This window comes from Orcinus orca, chromosome 2, assembly GCF_937001465.1.
Source record: "Orcinus orca chromosome 2, mOrcOrc1.1, whole genome shotgun sequence".
Taxonomy (NCBI): Eukaryota; Metazoa; Chordata; class Mammalia; order Artiodactyla; family Delphinidae; genus Orcinus; species Orcinus orca.
The window spans coordinates 115243609-115264350 of NC_064560.1; the positions used below are offsets into that span (position 1 = coordinate 115243609).

A 20742-nucleotide genomic window follows, 5' to 3' on the forward strand; every position below is an offset into this window, starting at 1 on the left:
CAGTTTGTCGTACAATGCCCTGTATATAATAGACACTAGGTAAATACTGTTGACTGAAAGAATGGGGACTAAATTAGTGATGAAGATTATTACCCATCTATTTTGCAGTGGCTTTCCCTAGGACAACCATTTTGTTTCTGGAATAAGGTAGCATTTGAATACATATTTCAGTATATAAAGTATTTTGGTAGGTTTGTGAATCTTTCCTGCCTGCTTCAAAGTACCCCATTTTTTTCATACTTGTCAAGTGGTGTATTTTAAGATAGACTTTTTTTTTTAAATATATATAGGCTGAACACATGCAGAAGAAAAGGAGAAAACAGGAAAACAAAGATGAAGGTAAAAAATGAGACACTGAATTGACTCATTTTGACTATATGCTGTGATTTTGTATCAGCAAAGCATATAGTGTTTTGTTTTTGTTGTTTTTTGAGAGTGGGCAACTAATGGAAGTGCAAAGAACCCTTTGTTTCTTGCTCACATATTAAGGTATAGCCTACATCAGTGGTGATAGAATTTTAAATTTATAACAAATGGAGTTTATTTTGGGTGACTTACATAGTGACTTATTTCCCTTGACATTGATGTTTTCAGCGCTTTAAAGGTAACAAAGATCATGTGTTGTTTTGCGTGTAATATATGATTCTGACATTTGCAATTTAGCATGAAGGATAACCCAAATAAAATTGTACCTATTTGTCTCTCCTGACATTGATCTCCTACCCACTTTAGCACTACCACCACCTCCTCCTCCTGAATTCTGCCCTGCTTTCAGCAAAGCAGTTAACCTTCTCAATTGTGATATCATGATGTACATTCTCAGGACCATATTTGAGCAGGCAGTAGACCCAGATTCTAACTTGTGGACTGAAGGGATGCTCCAAATGGTATGTATACCGAAAATATTTTCTCTATTTCAAATACTTTCTCTACTTCATAGAGTTCTTGGAGGTCTGGAGAAGATCGGTAGTCTAACTTTCTGACTTCAGAACCACAACTAGAGCACCTGAGACCTAAGGGTCATTGAAAACAGCTTAGATGTGGCACAGATTTCCTTGTGACACATTCTCAAGTTTTTAGGATCATTACTCTTGAGAATCATTTACATTAAAAAAAAAGCAGAGAAAAATTTTAAAAAGGGCTGTTCCTGCTAATAATAAATTGGCATGTCATTATTGTATCATAGTTTTCTGTATTTTTATTTCACATTGTATTATCAGGAGACAGTATAATAAAGATTTGAAGACAGGTTTAGGCTTGAATTTACCTCACTTGGGTTAGCGCACTTCCCATTTAAGGAGCAAAGAGTAATTTCCCCATTGCTAAAATGGGTTTAAATATAATTATTTCATAGAGTTGTTATGAGAATTAGCTCATTAAATGGAAGCAGCTATTTTTTTCTTCATACTGTTATGGATAAGTTATTTAATAATGTCACCTTTGGTAGCTGTATTAGGATATTTATTTATCATCTGCCAACTAAATTTCCTTGGCTGTTATTGGTCTGGAGGCTCTAAATGCTATCATACTCTATGTGTATCTCACTTTTTTTTTTTATAACAGCGGTAAATAAATGCAGTAAAAATTTCAACCCATAGAGATATATTTGAAATCAAAAGTTAAAATTTCTCTCCCTGCCTCCCATCGCCCTACCTAAAGGTTTGTATCATCTGAAAGTCGTTCCACATTAGAGCATATAGGCCTACCTCATGCTTATAGCTGTGTATTCCATTGTATGGACATCTATGATGCATTTAACTATCTCCTGTTAATAGACATTTAGGTTGTTTTTAGGTCTTTGTATAACAAAGAACACTAAAATGAACATTGTTGTACAAATATCTTTGTACACTTAAGTGAGTGACTCTGTTACACTAATTCCTAGCACTAGGTCTGTACCTTTACATTTTTGATAGATATTGTGTAATTAGCCTCCAAAAATGTTATACTGATTTACTTTCCCATTACCAGTGTGGTGAAGAGTGCCTGCTTCCTAACACCTTTGCCAGCTCTGTATTTTACTAAGCTCTAAAATATTTGCCTTTTTTTTTTTTTTGCCATTTTAATAGGTGAAAAACAGATGATCTTGTTTCACTCACATTTCTTTAATTTTAAGTGAACTTGAACCCTTTTTTTTTTGGCCGTGCCATGTGGCTTGCGGGAACTTCCCCGACCTGGGATTGAACCCAGGCCACGGCAGTGGAAGCCCAGAATCCTAACCACTAGTCCACCAGGCAACTCCCAAGATTGAACATTTTTCATATGTGTATATTTCATTTCTTTTTCTGTGAACTGCTTGTTCATAACCTTTGCACATTTTTTACCCATCAGATTGCTTATTTTTTTACCTCCATTTAAAATGTATTTACCTGAAGAAGCACAGTTTTAAAGATCTTGTCCTACTTTCCTTTTTCAGGCGTTTCATATTCTGGCATTGGGCTTACTAGAAGAAAAGCAACAGCTTCAAAAATCTCCCGAAGAAGAAGTGACATTTGACTTTTACCATAAGGCCTCAAGTATGTTTTAGTATCATTTTCAACACAGTTTCAGCTATTTGCCAATTTGTAACAGAAAGTTTAGCTCTGACAGGATTTTAATCTGTTAGTCCTTAAGACGGAAAACTCTGAAATTGTTTTAAGTCTTTTCGTAGCATTTTTAGTTTTTAACATTTTCAGTAACACAGGTATGTTTTTTAATCCCCATGGCAGTCCTTTTACTGCATGATCTCACCCCCCTTTTGGGGGTGCTGCATGCATTGATGGTTTCTTACTTTCATTCCTTGTCTCAGTATTATCAAATATTTGCTGCTATCTCAACCATAATGTTTATACTACCCATCTATGGAAGATATTAATGTTCCTGAATTTAAAATGATTGCAGAAGTCTGAGTGAATGATAATGTGTTTGTTTTGCACAATTTTCAATGTGGAAGAGCAGGATAGGTTTAGATTAGATTTTTCTTAAACGCTACATGATTAAGACAGTTTTTTCAGAGCACATTCTAGGAACATTGATTTATAAGATCAATAAGACAAAAACATCTCATTTTCTATTTAAACACTATTTTTTAGATTCTTGACTACATCATAAACCTATTCAGTTTATGGATAGGACAGCTCCCACTTCCATATTTTTGGGAGCTTTGGTTCTCAGTAAGTACTTTTAGACAGTGAGCCAAGTAGAGGGAAGGCAAAAGATATATCATTAAGGGTAGTTTTCACTTAGCAGCCCCAGTGGAACATGTACAAGAGAGACCTAAAGTAATTCCGTTTTTTCAAGTTCTTTAATTTAATACTTAGTACTTCATGTAATTGTAGATTCTTCCATTGAAAAATTAATGTAGTTAAGGGATTGACTGTAAACTTTGGTTATCAATGTGAATAACATTAACTATAAATTATAATTTATACATAATTATGAAGATATATGTTCATGATATATACTTTTTGTGTTTTAAAAAAGGATTGGGAAGTTCAGCCATGAATGCTCAGAATATACAAATGCTTTTAGAAAAACTCAAGGGAATTCCCCAGTTAGAAGGCCAGAAGGACATGATTACATGGATACTCCAGGTAAAACTGAAAAATAAACTGATCATTATCTTGGTTTAAATATTTAAGAATCTTCTGCTTGCCTTTAAGATTAAACCATAATAGTTTAATCTTAGTAGTAGTAGTAGTAGTAGTAGTAGTAGTAGTAGTAGTAGTAGTAGTAAATGTAAAATGTAAAATCATTTACTACTGATTTTCATGATCACTCATAATTTTTCATGTTAGTAATCCTATTTTCCGTATGTTTTAGTGAGGGCTCTTTTTAATAAATTAACATTTATTCGTTTCATTATTCAGTAAATACGTATTGGGTACCTGCTTATGTGCCATGTTCATTTCTAGGCTCCGAAAAAGACAGATAAGGTGCTTGCTATCATGTTGCAAACATTGAGCTATAGACAATAAACAAAAAAATTATCAGAATAATTCAGTAGATGAGTAGGGGTAACTTTAGATGGGTAATCAGAAAAGGCCTCTTTTAGGTGGTAACACTGGAACTGAATGACATGGAGCCAGTCTTACAAGAATCTTGAAAAGTCCTCCAGAATGAGGGAACAGCAATGCGGAAGCTCTAAGGAGGCCAGAAAGAAGGCTAGTGTGACTGGAGCATAATGGGGGAGGGAGAGAAAGGTAGGCAGCAAGGTCAGAGGCACAGCCGGGGCCAGGTCATATAGGACCTTACAGGTCAGGGGTAAATGGATTATAGGGACAAGAGTAAACACAGGGTAACCATTAGAAGATTATTGCAGTAATCCTGGTGAGAAATGAGCATGACTTCAGCTAGAAAGCAGATGGCAAGAAACTGGACTGATTCACGTATAATGTGATAGTAGGAGCTATAGAAATTGCTGATACATTAGATGGAAGAAGTGAGAGAAATCAAAATGACTCCTAATTTGGAGTTTGAACTATTGGGTGGATGGCAGTGCCTTTGGGGAGGAGTGAATGAGGGGTAGGGAGAGAGGTCAGGAATGTTACTTTAATGGAAAACCCTCCAAATGGAAACATGAAGCCAAGGTCATGGAGCTTCCTTTCACTGTATTTATGAAAATATTTTTATGTTATCAGCTAGATATTATGTTGATAATTAGAATATAGGGTGGGGCTTCCCTGGTGGCGCAGTGGTTGGGAGTCCGCCTGACGATGCAGGGGACGCAGGTTCGTGCCCCGGTCCAGGAAGATCCCACATGCTGCGGAGCAGCTGGGCCCGGCTGGGCCCGTGAGCCATGGCCGATGAGCCTGCGCGTCTGGAGCCTGTGCTCCGCAACGGGAGAGGCCACAACAGTGAGAGGCCCGCATACCACACAAAAAAAAAAAAGAATATAGGGTGGTTACATCAATTGGGGATCTTTGTACTGATTTGTACTTCAAGCAGTTAGTCCTTTTTATTACTTAATCAGAGACACTCCTTAAACAAGTGTGATATAATTTGATATGTAACTATAAGGTAATGATGTTATCAAGATTTCTCTTGAAGTAGATTTCATGAATATTTACTATTTTTCTTAAACCTACCAATATAATCATTTTAAAATATAAAACAAAAACAAATAAAAGAAGTAAAGTAGATAACTATTCTATAGATTTTACTCATATGTAGAATATTAAATTAAATAAATGAACAGATCAAACCAAACAAAATCAAGCACATAGATACAGAAAACAGAGTAGTGATTACCAGAGGGAAGGGAGTAGGGGCAGAGTGAAATGGGCTAAGGGGGTCAACTGTATCATAATGGATGGAAACTAAGTTTTTGGTGGTGTGCATGCTGTAGTGTATAGAGATGTAGAAATACAACATTGTACACATGAAACTTGTATAATGTTATAAACCAATGATACCGCAATTTTAAAAAAGTCAATTGAGCCATCAATTAGTCCAACATTTATATCCTATGGACCTGGTGTTATAAATTGGAGATCTGGTCCTGAAAGTTCATTTTTCCATTACAATACCAAAGTCCATTGTCAAAATATATAAAAATCACAAATATCTGTTCTTATAAACATTAGATACTTTATCCAAATGGTTAATATAAAGTTTTGTTTTAAGTTCCTTGTGGGGGTTTTTTCCACATGAGACTGAGGCTCTTTCAAAATATAAATACTACAAGTTTTATGGATGTGCTGTCCTATTTCTGAAATCTTGATATTGTTAAAAAGAATGAGATAGCTCTTCCTTGGCACTGCCTGCGGAGGTGGCGGCCGTCTCCTACTTGGCATCATGGCTACCCTCATGAAGCCCAAGATTGTCAAAAAGAGGACCAAGAAGTTCATCTAGCACCAGTCAGGCCAGTATGTCAAAATTAAGTGTAACTGGCAGAAACCCAGAGGTATTGATAGTAGGGTGCTCAGAAGATTCAAGGGCCAGATCTTGATGGGAGCAACAAGAAAACAAAGCATATGCTGCCCAGTGGCTTCCGGAAGTTCCTAGTCCACAACATCGAGGAGCTTGAAGTGCTGCTATGCAACAAATCATACTCTACTGAGACTGCTCACAATGTCTCCTCAAAGAACTGTAAAGCCATTGTAGAGAGAGCAGCCCAGCTGGCCACCAGAGTCACCAATCTTTGTGCCAGGTTGTGCAGTGAAGAAAATGAGTACACAGCTCATGTGCACGTTGTATTTGTGTCAATAAAACCATAAAACTCAGACAAAAAAAAGAGTAAGATAGATCTGTATAAGCTGTTTTGCAAACACCTCTAAAGATAAATGATGAAGTGAAAAAGGAAAGTAGGAAACAGTGTATATAGTAGGATCGGTTTTTATGAGAATATATGTAAATATAAAGAAATATATATTCTGATTTTTTTCCTGAAAAGAAATACTAATTATCTTTAATTTAGTTGATTTTGGGGAGAGGGACTGGCATCAGGAAGAAAAGGTATCACTTTCCATATTGTATCTTTGTCTTTATATGTCTTTGCACTAAAAATGTTATTTTAAATTTTAAAAAATTTCCATAGCAAAAGCAGAGGTATGCTCACCCCTGCAGACTGATTCAGCTGATTTTTGCTATCCCCAACCTTCTTCTTAGCTGGATTGCTATTTATTATGTATTTGCAGGTATTTCTCTCTCTCTCTCTCTCTCTGTGTGTGTGTGTGTGTGTGTGTGTGTGTGTGTGTAAATATATATAAATAGCTTAAGTTTAAGTCAAAGACATTTGGAGACATGATGACAAAATCAGTTGAGTGAATTTCTCTGTTCCTGATCAATCTAACCATATCTTTTTTTAACATTTCATCTGTTTTTCACAGATGTTTGACACCGTGAAGCGATTAAGAGAAAAATCTTGTTTAATTGTAGCAACTACATCAGGATCAGAATCTATTAAAAATGATGAGGTAATAACATTATAATGATGATGACGTTCATCTCTGTCTTTGAACTTTACTGGTATAAGGGAGCTGCTTCTTTTTGTGAGAAGGAACCTGTTTATTGTAAGGTATATAAGATGTCTACTATTGTTCATTGTGTTTCTGTACCACATGGATTAGTGGTAGTTGACATACATAGTTATCCAATATAATATATATATTTCACAAAAGTAGAGGAAATTGATGTTCAGTGCAGCGCTGTTGAAAATACCATATTTTATTAATTTTTGAAATATTTTAATGTCTGAAATTGGAATATGTCTTATAATCCTTGCCTTCTTATTATTTAATCAGCAGCATTCTTAGTGGAACACAAGATTATGGTGCATCTAAGATTTAATGAAACGCAGTAATCTTTACGTTATGAATTTCCATAATATAATGAATCAGGTTTTGATGATTCTAATCTCAAAATCATTAGAATATTATTACTTGTGGTTATTAACTATCTTTCCTAAAAGAAAAACACTGGACTTAAGTTAAAATAAATAAAAAGACACCAATGCATTTCAGTAATGTTGTTAAAGTTCTCATTCTTAGCAATGTGTTAAGTAGTAACTGTTAGACATCAAGTTGGCTTTAAATTGATTAAATGTCAGTGGTTAAATGATTGACAAATGATTCAAAATTATTATTATTACTGTTTTTTTTTTTTTGCGGTACGTGGGCCTCTCACTGCTGTGGCCTCTCCTGTTGTGGAGCACAGGCTCCAGATGCGCAGGCTCAGCGGCCATGGCTCACGGGCCCAGCCGCTCCGCGGCATGTGGGATCTTCCCAGACCGGGGCACGAACCCGTGTCCCCTGCATTGGCAGGTGGACTCTCAACCACTGCGCCACCAGGGAAGCCCTCAAAATTATTATTTCATTTAATTTTGTTTCTTAATATACCTGCATTGAATATAAAAAGCAGTTTATTAGATATTTAAGATACTTGGCATTTTAAGTTAAAAAAATGTTTTAATAAGTTAAATTATTGAAGTAACCAGTGGAACAATTAATTGTAAGATGTGATGGAGCCTGTATGTTAATTTTGAGTCATCAGATTGAATCTGAGTTTACTCTAGGAAATTTTGCCTGACTGAACAGTATATGTAAATTTTCACAATGGATCTTACCTAATTTTTCTGGTCTTTTAATACCCAGATTACTCATGATAAAGAAAAAGCAGAACGAAAAAGAAAAGCTGAAGCTGCTAGGCTTCATCGCCAGAAGATCATGGCTCAGATGTCCGCCTTACAGAAGAACTTTATTGAAACTCACAAACTCATGTATGACAGTACGTCAGAAATGTCTGGGAAAGAAGACTCCATTATGGAGGAAGAGAGGTAAAATAAAGCAGAACTAAAAATTAGCAACCCAGTTTCTTGTAGGAAAAATTACATATTCACTTTAAATAATATTTTTTCAAAATATATTTCAAAGTAAGAGAAATCACACTATTTTTAAGCTAGCAAGGGCACAGTGAAGCCTCTTACTGGATGTAATTTTATGTTGATAAACTGTTCAAGTGCACAATGAAGTTAGTCGGGAACCTTTATGCACAAAAAGGCATGACGATGGAAACAGCAAAGATAGAAATCATCTCCTGTTATCTTGTACGTGCGGACTTCTTTAGGTACACATTTATGTATCAGTTCATATATTCCACATCATTTTTATGAGTTCTGGTAAAAATGACTGCTGCTATTACAGATTGAAAAAAAACCCTTCACTTGAAAAAGATGGTCCATGTTAATTTTTCCTTTTTTCTAAAAAAGAAAGAAGGCAACGCCTATAGTTTTAGTCATGGAGAGCACATTGGAATGGGAATTAGTAAACCTCGTTTTCTGACTATGACACTATGCTGTGCTCTTGGGGAAATCTGTTAACTTTCTGAGAGTAGTGGTTTGTGGGCTGTTATTTAGATACAGTGAGAAAAGGGAGGAGGCAAAATAATGGTTCTATGAAAAGCATTCCAATTTAAAATATTGAAAATCCCTTTTATGCTTATTTTTAAAAACAAGCTTTCACTGCTCCTTAAAACAATGTGTGTTGTGGATACTTTTAGGAAATTGTGCTTCTGCAATAACAGTAGACAGTAAACATACTTTACATAATATGTCTGTAATCCTGAAGCTGAGTATGCTAACAAAGAACCACAAAGAATACTGACTCTATATCTTAAAGATTAAAATTATGGTGGTAAACTATCCTGGGATGACAACATCCCAGTAATAAAACTAGAAACTAAGACAAAACTTTAAACAACAAGCAGAAGTCCCAACCCTCTTGATATTACCTATGAACAATATAACATTTAGAAAGTAATGAACAAGAGACTACTGTATATTTATTCAAACAAGAGGATGTAAGCAGAAATGTACTCAGAATTAATTAATGGCCCTAGTGCTTTCATAATATATTTTTATTGCCTGATTGATTGTACACATAAAATTGTGTATGTGTTCTCACTGAAAACAATTCACATAACACAGTAAGTCTCCTTTGACCGTCCTCTGCATTCCTGATCTTTCTCCACAGATAACCATTGTGATAATAACTATGGTTCTAGGTGTCTTTCTATGCATTTGTAAACATGTGTACGTGAATAATAATGAGTCTTGTTTTGTGTGTTTTAGTGGCTTTTTAAAATTTTACCATCCTTTTTTGTTCTGTGGGTTGCTTTTTCATTCAGTGTCTTTTAAATCTTTTCATGTCAATACAGATAGACCTTTAGAGTAGATTCTACATCATTCTTTATGACTGCTGCATAGTATTCCATAGTATGGATATATAATATTTTATTTATCATATTTTGGACATTTAAGTTGTTTTTCCCTTGTTCCCCAGTTTTCCCATATTACAAACAACGTGTCAGAACATTTTTGTATGTTCCCCCTTACACAACCCTACAAGTACTTCTCAAGGGTGGAATCTAATAAATGAAAGGGCTGGGTCATAATTATTTAAAATTTTAATAGATACTGCCACATTGCCCTCCAAAGTAGTTTCACCAATTTCTACTCCCAGCAGTGTATGAAGAGTTCCTGTTTCTTTCATTCTCACCAATACTTAAAATTATCAGTACTTGAAAATATTTGGTATAATCAAAATTATAAATTTGTGCCCTTCTGAAATTCCCTGATTGGTTAGTACTAGGTTGAGCATCTTTTCTTATAATTATTCACTAGCCTGTTAAATTTTGTCTTCTGAGAATTGCCTCTTATTATCCTTTGCCCATGTCTATTGGATACTTTACTTTTATCTTACTGATTTCTAGAAGTCCTTTAAAATTATGGATATTAAAGTTTGTTTCATGTTTCTCATATGTTGTTCCTGTTTATTTAACATTAATTATGAAATTTTAGCCATAGCAAAGTTTTCAGTGTTGATAAAGACAGATTTGTCAGTCTTTTCGAGTTTTAACTTTTTGTATCTTGTTTAAGAAGGCTTTTCCTATCCCAAAGTCACAAATATATTCTCTTACATGTTTTAAATGTAATTACATTTTTCATTTACATTACATTTACAAATTTACATTTACAAATTACATTTACATTTAAAATTTTAATTACAGTTATATTAACACATTTTCCTTTTAAAAATCAAATGTTAGAGATAAAGCTAAAGTTCCATTTGAGTACTGGCCCAAATCCTGCACCCCTTTCTGCCCTTCCTCAGAGATACTCTGGTTATAAGTTTTATGTATATCTTATAAGAATTTTTACTGTGCTATTAGATACAAATATATGTAACCATAGAAATTATATAGTGTCATTCAGCCTTTTGTTTTATTTGCATAAATGTTATTATGCATGTATCATTCTTCAGTTTCCCATTTTCATTTAATATTATGTCTTGGAAATCTGTATATGTATATTCTTACATACAAAACAAGCTCAGGGACTTCCCTGGCGGTCCGGTGGTTAAGACAACGTGCTCACAATGAGGGGGCCTGGGTTCAATCCCTGGTCAGGGAACTAGATCCTGCATGCTGCGACTAAGAGCCCGGATGCCGCAACTAAGACCCAGGGTGGCCAAATAAATAAATTAATTAATAAAATAATAAAAAAAACAAGCTTAGCATTCCTCATTCTTGGCATTTGGACAGCAGTTCTTATGCCTAATGAATTGCAGGGCATTTAGCATTTCTGGCCCTTTATCCACTGAAGTGCAGTAGCGCCCCCTAGTCCTTATGATAACCAAAAAGTTAACTTTACTCACATGTTGCTGAACCCCTCCTAAAAAGTAGTAAGTACCACACCTAGCTGAGACCCACCTTTTAAAAACTTCATACTATTCTGTATTATGTAATTTCATGTATACTGATGATAACCATTTAAGTTATTTCCAGTTTGTTGGATGATATATGATATCTCAGGGAGCTTCTTGCATGGATAGCGAGGCAGTATTACACGGCATGGCCTGTGAAGTCAGATCATCTGGGTTAAATCCTGGCCCGGTTACTTCCTAGATGAATCATTAGATAAGTCTCTTACCATCTCTAGGCCTCAGATTCTTCATCTGAAAAATAGAGATAATAATAGTACCTGCCTTATAGGATTGTTGGAAGGATTAAATGAGGTAACAAAGTATTTGAAACAGTGCCTCACATTACAATTAGTGCTTTGTAAGTATTTGCTCTTATTTATTATTGTACACATTGAATACATCTTATGAATTGCTAAGTCATTAAGATGTATATTTTAAATTTTAATAGCTACCAAAGTAGAACAGAAACTTCAATGCCTAATAAGAGGGAATGGATAAAACCATTATGGCACATCTAGTGAGAGTACTGTGCAGCCATTTAAAAATAATGTTTCTGAAGAAAATTTCATGACATGAGAAAACAGCTAAGATATAAGTGAATAAAGCAGGACACAAACCGTATATGTAATGTGGTCTTAATTATGTAAAAAATGTTATAAATAGAAAGCAGACTGGAAGGACATGTACAAGTCGTTATTTCTAGGTTGTGAGAGTATGATGCTTTTTATTTTCTTCTTTATATTTTTCTAGACTTTCCAAAATTTCTTAATAAGTATGTATTACTTTTATAATCAGAAAAAACAGATTCACAGCTTCTTGGTGCAGTAAGTTAACTATAATTATAATATGCATTCTACTTTGTGATCTGCTTTTTCTCTTTTTGCACTTATCAACACAGAATGTATTTTCTAGTAAGCAAATTAACTGATAAAAGTCAGAAAAATCAAGGGGGAAGATTTTAAGCTAATATTGCTAAATATAATTTTTATTTTATTTTTTTTATTCTTAAAGTTCTTGCCCTAAAGTTACTTAAAATCTACCAAAATATAAAGACAAGTGACCAAAACATGTGTCCTCATTTCTGGTCGTTTCTCTTGCTAGCACCCCAGCAGTCAGTGACTACTGTAAAATTGCTTTGGGTCCTAAACGGGGTCCGTCTGTTACTGAAAAGGAGGTGCTGACATGCATCCTCTGCCAAGAAGAACAAGAGGTGAAACTAGAAAATAATGCCATGGTATTATCGGCCTGTGTCCAGAAATCCACCGCCTTAACCCAGCACAGGGGAAAACCCATAGAACTCTCAGGGGGTATGTATTGTTTAATAAATGTCTTTTTGAGCATTTCTTTTCATACTTGTGTAATTAGAAAAAATACTATCTGAAAGAAGTTTGGGAGTGAGATTGTATTTAGCCTTATTTGGTCAGATCACATTTTACCCATTTATAAAATGGATGCTAGATTTTTACATGCCATTTTGGCTCCTTTGTCTGTTTTTTAAAATTTTGGTTAACACATGGCCACGTTGCTCATTCTGTCTCTTTCTATCTATCTCCATTTCTTTTTGCTGAACCATTTGCAAGTAGGAATTCATGACATTTCCCTAAATATTCCCTAAATATTTCCACATGCATTTTCTAAAACTAAAGATAATCTATTATATATCTAGCATACCAGTATAACATTTAAGAAAATTACTAATTCAGTAATATCATCTAATATAAAATCCATATTTGAATTTCCCCAACTGCCCTCAAAATGTCTTTTTTTAGCTAGACTTTTTTTTCCATTTAGGATTCAGACATGTTTCCTATGTTGCTTATTTTATGTCTGTTTTAATCTAGAATAGTCACTTGCCTTTTTTTTTTTTTCATGATAAGTTTTTTGAAGAATGCAGGCCAGTTTTCCTGTACAGTGTCTTACATTGTGGATTTGTCTGGTTGTTGCCATGTGGTTAGGTTCTTGTTAAACATTTTCTTGGCTGGAGTACTTATTACATAATATGTTGTAATTCTTATATCACATCAGGAGTTAGCTGCTTTATTTTTTAAATACCCTTGGAATAATAATAATGATAAAAAAGGTTAACATCTAATGAATACTCACCATGTGCCAGGCACTGGTTAAGTGCTTTATGTGTATTTACTCACTTAATCTTCATAACAGCCCTGTGATTTAGGTACCAGTATTGGCTCCATTTACAGATGAAGAAACTGAGGCACAGAGAAATTAATTAACTTGTCAGAAGCCACAAATTATAAATGGTGAAATCAGGTTTTGAACCCCATGGTCTGTGCTCTTAGCCAGTAGATTATATTGCCTCTAAATATCCCTTAAAGTTACCCAGTCAAATCACTTTTAAAATACAAAAGTAAACTGTGCTTGAATCATAGAAAATTGCTTCAACAACCAAGATAATGCAACTTAAAGCCTAATGTTAATACATCAAGAATAGAAGTTGTGGGCTTCCCTGGTGGCGCAGTGGTTGAGAGTCCACCTGCCGATGCAGGGGACACGGGTTCGTGCCCCGGTCCGGGAAGATCCCACATGCCGCGGAGCGGCTGGGCCTGTGAGCCATGGCCGCTGAGCCTGCGCATCCGGAGCCTGTGCTCCGCAACGTGAGAGGCCACAACAGTGAGAGGCCTGCGTACCGCAAAAAAAAAAAAAGAATAGAAGTTGTCATTAATCCATACTAATCACACCTGGAAGTCTAGCTTTATATTTTCCTCTTTTTACTTACTCTTAAGAATATATATACTACTGCCATGATATTGTGACACTTTTATTGGACATTCCTAAGAAAGTTTATGATTAGAATTTTAGACCTGATAACCTCTTTTTTTGTTTGGTTTCTTTTTATGATTGTGGGGCAGATGAATACATACCTCATATTTTTGTCTTTCTGTATCAGAAACCGTGGACCCACTTTTCATGGATTCAGACTTGGCATATGGAACTTACACAGGAAGCTGTGGTCATGTAATGCATGCAGTGTGCTGGCAGAAGTAAGTTGTCCTTCTGACATGTTCTTGAAAGAAGCTAGGAATATTGAAGTTCTCTAAAGGCCACAAAAAGGCATGTTTTCTCGTGTCTTCTTTTTTTCTTATTTGAATAATTGAAGCAGTTTTAATTAGATTTTGTTTGCATGATACTCATTATAGTATCACCCTTAGAAATTGGTGTGTAAAGTTATCAACTTAAAATTTTCACTGTACTTGCTTTGCACAAACTAATTAGTCTCTTTTGATAAGTATTTGTATAAAAGAAGTAATAATCTTTATAAAAATCTCATTCCCCTCAAAACATAGAAGGAAAAGTACCTTTGAGATAGAATAGGGGACATGAAGTTCTAGTTGTATATCTGGAAGAGATAAAAGTTCAGAAATATAATTCCTGCGAAATATTTTGTGTAGGGTTTACCTTTTTGGCATCAGATTAAAATACATAATTTTCCTGTAATAGCCCTTACTACTTCAGTTGGTCATTGGAAACTGAGGGAGGTAGTATCTGTATTGTATCTCCATGCTGTTGAGGCAGGAGACAAGTTATAATTCAGTAAAACTATTTTAAATTTGTTTCTGCCCTGATGTGTCCTCCAGTTTGTCCCCAAAAGAATGGGCGTCCTATTTCTTCTATAATTATAATTTGTGTATTTTTGCATGTAGATTCTAAAGATGTTTATTGAGGCAAAAATTCCAGATTTTTTTCAGTTGAATTAGAGCAAAGATACATGTGTAGTTTTGAATGGACCTATGTCTTGGAATTTTGCAGGTATTTTGAAGCTGTACAGCTGAGCTCTCAGCAACGCATTCATGTTGACCTTTTTGACTTAGAGAGTGGAGAATATCTTTGCCCTCTTTGCAAGTCTCTGTGCAATACTGTGATCCCCATTATTCCTTTGCAACCTCAAAGGATAAGCAGGTATATTTTAATTTATGTTTTGGTTAATTTTTTTTAAGTTGTCTTTAATCCTTTTGTTGTGACTGTTTTAATTAGATTACTAATTCCTTTTTTGCTATTTAATTAATACTTTTTCATTTTATAACTTGTATTCCACTTTAAAAATATGATAAAAGCCCCAATTTTTGGTTTCTAAAGGAACTGGAACATTCATTTACTCAAGTCTACATGTTTTGTATCTGTCTTCCAACAGCCATTAAAGTAATAGAACTTTGATCTCCATCTTAGCACTCACAGAAGGAAGAAAGTTGCAAAGAAGATCCATTCCTTTCTTATAGTCCTTTGCCAGCATTAGAGTTGCTATTAGGAGTTTGGTTGCTCTGCAGGTCTTTGTATTATTATTTCTATTCTATTTTTCTGAAGATCCAAATGCTGTAGTTGTAGAGACATGGACAAAAGGTTAACTATAAAGGTAAATAAACACAATAGGTTCATCTATGGATAGTTTTTTAGTGTTTAGAATAAATTTTTAAACTTTTATATTCTGACCATCTGTGAATAGAATTTAATAGCAGATTTATTAGTTTTTTTATGACAACTAGAACATGTAATTGTATATTTCTGTATTCTCACTATTCTACATGATGATAACAGTACTATTTATTATTATTATTATTTCAGTTTTTTTTAACTCAGTGACTTTGTAGTGATAGACCTAAGTTTTTCTAAAGAAAATGATTTTATTGATAAAACACTTTTAACTTGTTTTCACAGCATAAGAGTTCAAAGGTGATAGGTTTGGCAATCAGCGTCAGTAAGTAGTTGCTCTGTCTCTCCTATTCCATGTCATTAGAAAACATAATTTTGAATTGTTTTCTATTCAGTGTATTGGGACATAGAATGTCATCTTTTAGGAAGAAGGTGACATCACAAAGATTTATCTTTTATTTATTTATTTATTTTAGTTTTATTTATTTTTTGGCTGTGTTGGGTCTTCGTTGCTGCACATGGGCTTTCTCTAGTTGTGGTGAACGGGGGCTACTTACTCTTCATTGTGGTGTGCAGGCTTCTCTTTGTGGTAGCTTCTCTTGTTGCCAGGCACGGGCTCTAGGCACGCAGGCTTCAGTAGTTGCAATGCGTGGGCTCAGTAGTTGTGGCTTACGGGCTCTAGAGCGCGGGCTCAGTAGTTGTGGCTCACAGGCTCAGTTGCTCTGCAGCATGTGGGATCTTCCCAGACCAGGGCTCAGACCGTGTCCCCTGCATTGGCAGGTGGATTCTTAACCACTATGCCATCAGGGAAGTCCTCCTTGATATCTTTAAGAATAGGATGCTTCAGGGCAGTCCTTTCTAAAGTTAGACTGATCCTTACAACTAGGTCTCTTCAAACCCTGTGACACTTTTAGTCTGTAGTAACAATTTTGTTACTTAGGATCTGAAATACATAATTATACATAACATTTTTATTAGGCATTTGAACTTACCTGTATAGTTGGAATATATTTGCCTCTTTTGTTAGAAAATCAACATGAGTATAACCTAAGATACTAAAGTTAAGAGCATATAAAAAACTTTATCAAAACTAATAATAAGCTAGCATTTTTAAAGAAAATTGGTCATAACAAATCAGAGTACACTTTCATTTCTGAGAACTGAAAAAATTCTTAGATCAAATTTGTGCCCAGAGATGTGAATTTTGGCACAGTTCATTGTATATTTTAACTTCACTTAAAGCTGTCCTTTCAGTAAGCAAATCTCTACTTTATAGTCCTTTTTAATAGCACTGTTTCTGGTCCCCCTTGGTTATTAATAGCAGTTTGGGTCAAACCCCTGCCCTTACGGAATTTATATTACAGAGAGGAGAGACCAATGGTAAACATAAAAATACAGAGTATTGAGTAGTGAGAAATACAGAGAAAAACTAAATTGGCAGCATAAAGGGCTAGAGACAGACCAGTGCATGAGGTTCTCTACAGATTGAGTCGGCAGGGAGCTCCTCTCCGAGACGGTGACGTTTGGATAGAGACCTGAATAAAGTGAAGGACAAGCAGTGCTACTCTCTGAGAGAAGAGAATTCTAAGAACAGGCAATATCAAGAGCAAAGACCCTGAAGTAGGAGCACATCAGCATGTTGAAGGTGAAGCAAGAAGGCAGCAGGTTCAAGGCACAGGAAGAAGGCAGTACGCTTGGAATGGAGCAAGCAAGGAACCAGATCCTAAAAGGGCTTATGAGCTAAGATTTGAAGTTAGAACTGTATTTTATGTGTGATGGAAAACCATTGGAATGTTTTGGATAGGGAAGTGATACAATCTGATTTACATTTTTAAAAGATCTTGCTGGCGGTTGTGTGATGAATGTATAGATAATAAAGAAGCACTGCTGTGGAAGCAGGAAGAACAGTCTATTGAAGTAGTCCAGGTGATGGATAGTGTAACTTGGATTAGGGTAGTAATGATGGAGATAGAAAGAAGTGATCAACTTGGAATACATTTAGAAGATGAAACCTGCAAGACTAGCTGATAGATTAGAACGTGGTGTGTGAAGGAATCAGATATATCAGTGGTGATACCTAGTTTTTGACTTGAGCAGCTAGAATGGTGATTTCATTTACTGACATTTATTACTTCCAGGTTATGGGTGTATGGGTGGTATCTTGTTCTTTGTACTTTAAAATTTTTCTTCCCTCCCAAAACTACATTTTTAGGCACCAGTGTTTCTATGACCTAGGAAGCTAATCTGGAGGAGCTTGACTTTTTCATACAGCCGTTTATCCATGGAAAGACCCTACAAATTCAGCTTTTCAGTTTGACTTTGTGCCAATGGCTTTAATAATTTTTAAATATCATTTTTCAGTGAGAATACAGAAGCTCTTGCTCAACTTTTGACCCTGGCACGATGGATACAGACTGTTCTGGCCAGAATAACAGGTTATAATATGAAACATGCTAAAGGTTTGCTTAAAATTATTTTATATTTAGCTGTATGAGATTTAAGTGTCAGAGTCTTTATTTTTTTGAAAGTACTTATTGCTCTAAATATTAGAGCAAATTATATTGCTTTAAATATTAGGAAATAGGTTTTTTTAGACCAAGGCTAAGTTTGGCTTAAATCACTTTACTCAATTTAATAATTTTTCATACTATGAGGTAGTATGGACAGTAATTAATCTGGAGTCACAATGCTTGGATTTAAGTCTTAGATCTATCACTTACTATCTGTGTGATCTTGGACAAGTTACTTAACCTCTCTGTGCCTCAGCTTTCTTATTTGCAAAGTGGGAATGATAATAGTACCTATCTCATTGATTGAAGGATTGAGTTATCCTACATAAAGTAGAACAGTGCATGGTACATAGTAAATACTATATAAGTGTTAACTATTATTAATACTGTTAATATGTTGTAATTAATATTAATAACAACAAACATTTGGAAATTATTACCCCATTTATATATTCTTCACAGTTGAGAGATAAGACTACCTAAAGGCTCAGAGAAGTAAACAATGGCAGGCAGATTGGGGTGGAAGTAAAAATCTGAGGAATGTTTAGTACAGGCAGTGAGTTTCCTGGGGTTTTTTTGTTCCTCCTTTATTTCCCAGTTTTGACCCTGGGGTAGCCTGAGTCACAGAACTATGCAGTGGACATGAACAATAAAAAATCCAGGAGAGATGCCATCTTTCTGGCCAGAGGACTGGAAAAGAAGCCCCTCAGAGCTGGAGAGTGTAAAGGGAATTCTTTTTTTTTTTCCGCGTCTTTATTGGAGTATAATTGCTTTACAATGGTGTGCTTCTGCTTTATAACAAAGTGAATCAGTTATACATACATATATATCCCCATATCTCTTCCCTCTTGCATCTCCGTCCCTCCCACCCTCCCTATCCCACCCCCCCAATCCCACCCCTCTAGGTGGTCACAAAGCACCGAGCTGATCTCCCTGTGCTATGCAGCTGCTTCCCACTAGCTATCAGTTTTACATTTGGTAGTGTATATATGTCCATGCCACTTGTTGTGTTTTTTTCCCTCTCTTTTGGCTCTTTCCCAAGGCCAGCTTCAGTCATGGAACTGCACTGCCATGGTGGCCACATAAATATCTAAAATCCCAAGAGAAAACCAGTCTTACTTGTCAAAAGATCTGGGAGAAATGGGACCACTATATTCCAAAAAATTCTGGGTGAATCCTCATTATTTTTTTCTTTGCCTCACAGCTTCACCGCAAGGTTAGCCCCAGTCAGCACAGGGGACTAAAACTGAGAGAAATTGGTCATTTTGACCAGAGGAACTGGGAAGAAGGGCCCCTTGGAGCTAGAGAGTATAGGGGGAATCCCAGAGAGGAGAGAGCTGTAGAAGGGAATCTCCTACTTTTGAGACAAGCACAAGTCCTGAGCTCAGCTCCAAGCTGCACGTGTGTGGAACAGGCCCAAAGAAGCATAGCAACAGCTTTGAGACTGAAGCTGCATTAAACCACCACTCAAGTTCCAGACTAAGCCCTGAGTAGTACATATACTGGCAGACCCAAACAGCATAGCAAAGGCTCTGAAAACTAACATTGGAACCACCACTTACAGGGAGTGAGACAGAACTTGTTGAACCTGATTTGGGTTGGGTTGATTGCCTACTAGAACAACAACAAAAAAGGTACATTTTTCCAGAGAATGCTAATGCGGACCAGTAATGTTCAATATATTCACAATGTAATATTCAAAGTATCCAAGACACAATCCAGAATTACTGAAGGTACAGAGAACCAGGAGAATCTGACCAACTCTCAAGGAAAAAAACAGTCAACCAACTGCCAATCCTGAGATGTTTTAGTGTTGAACTTTTCAGACAAAAAGTATAAAGCAGCTTTATAGTCATGAAACATGAAATAAAGGTGAACACTCGTGAAGTGAATGGAAAAATAGGAGTTCTCATCAGGAAAAAATAGAAACTATAAAAAAAGAACCAAATGGAGATAACAAAATTGAAAAAATACTATATGAATTAAAAAATTAACTGAATGGGGGCTTCCCTGGTGGCGCAGTGGTTAAGAATCCGCCTGCCAATGCAGGGGACATGGGTTCGAGCCCTGGTCTGGGAAGATCCCACATGCTACAGAGCAACTAAGCCCGTGCACCACAACTACTGAAGCCTGCGCGCCTAGAGCCCATGAGCCACAGCTACTGAAGCCAGCACGCCACAACTACTGAGCCCGTGTGCTGCAACTACTGAAGCCTGCGCGCCTAGAGCCGGTGCTCCCCAACAAGAGAAGCCACCTTAATGAGAAGCCCTCGCACCAGAATGAAGAGTAACCCCCGCTCGCAACAACTAGAGAAAGCCCGCGCACAGCAACGAAGACGCAGCGCAGCCCAAAAATTAATTAATTAAATCTTTTAGAAAAAAAGAATACAATTTTAACTGAATGGGCTCAGTAGTAGAATGGAGACGGTGAGATAAGAGTCAGTGAATTTGAAATTAGATCAGGGGAAATTACACAATGAAGAATGGACAGAAAAGTGATGCAGAAAAACGATGCAGTATCCTTAGGGACATATGGAACATTTTTTTCTTCCCTTTAGCCCAACATTTGTGTCATTGAAGTCCTGAAAAGAAAAAGGATGGTACAGAAAAAATAGTGAGGAAATAATAGCTGGAAACTTTCCAAACTTAGAGAAAGACTTAAATTTA

At 35.8% G+C, this 20742-nt stretch overlaps 1 protein-coding gene and 1 pseudogene across 6 annotated transcripts in view; both read left to right on the forward strand.

Annotated features, from left to right (window-relative positions):
• The window catches only part of UBR1 (ubiquitin protein ligase E3 component n-recognin 1), a 169562-nt gene that overhangs the window by 111570 nt on the left and 37250 nt on the right, over positions 1-20742 (forward strand). For all 6 annotated transcript variants that reach the window (XM_033435659.2, XM_004273939.4, XM_033435660.2 and 3 more), the window contains 10 exons: positions 291-339; positions 733-887; positions 2417-2516; positions 3463-3572; positions 6810-6896; positions 8073-8254; positions 12282-12487; positions 14089-14182; positions 14949-15098; positions 17928-18025. In XM_033435659.2, the coding sequence (XP_033291550.1) occupies positions 291-339; positions 733-887; positions 2417-2516; positions 3463-3572; positions 6810-6896; positions 8073-8254; positions 12282-12487; positions 14089-14182; positions 14949-15098; positions 17928-18025 (1231 nt within the window). The remainder of the gene's footprint in view (positions 1-290; positions 340-732; positions 888-2416; positions 2517-3462; positions 3573-6809; positions 6897-8072; positions 8255-12281; positions 12488-14088; positions 14183-14948; positions 15099-17927; positions 18026-20742) is intronic.
• Positions 3727-6801, forward strand: LOC117202900 (60S ribosomal protein L32-like; annotated as a pseudogene).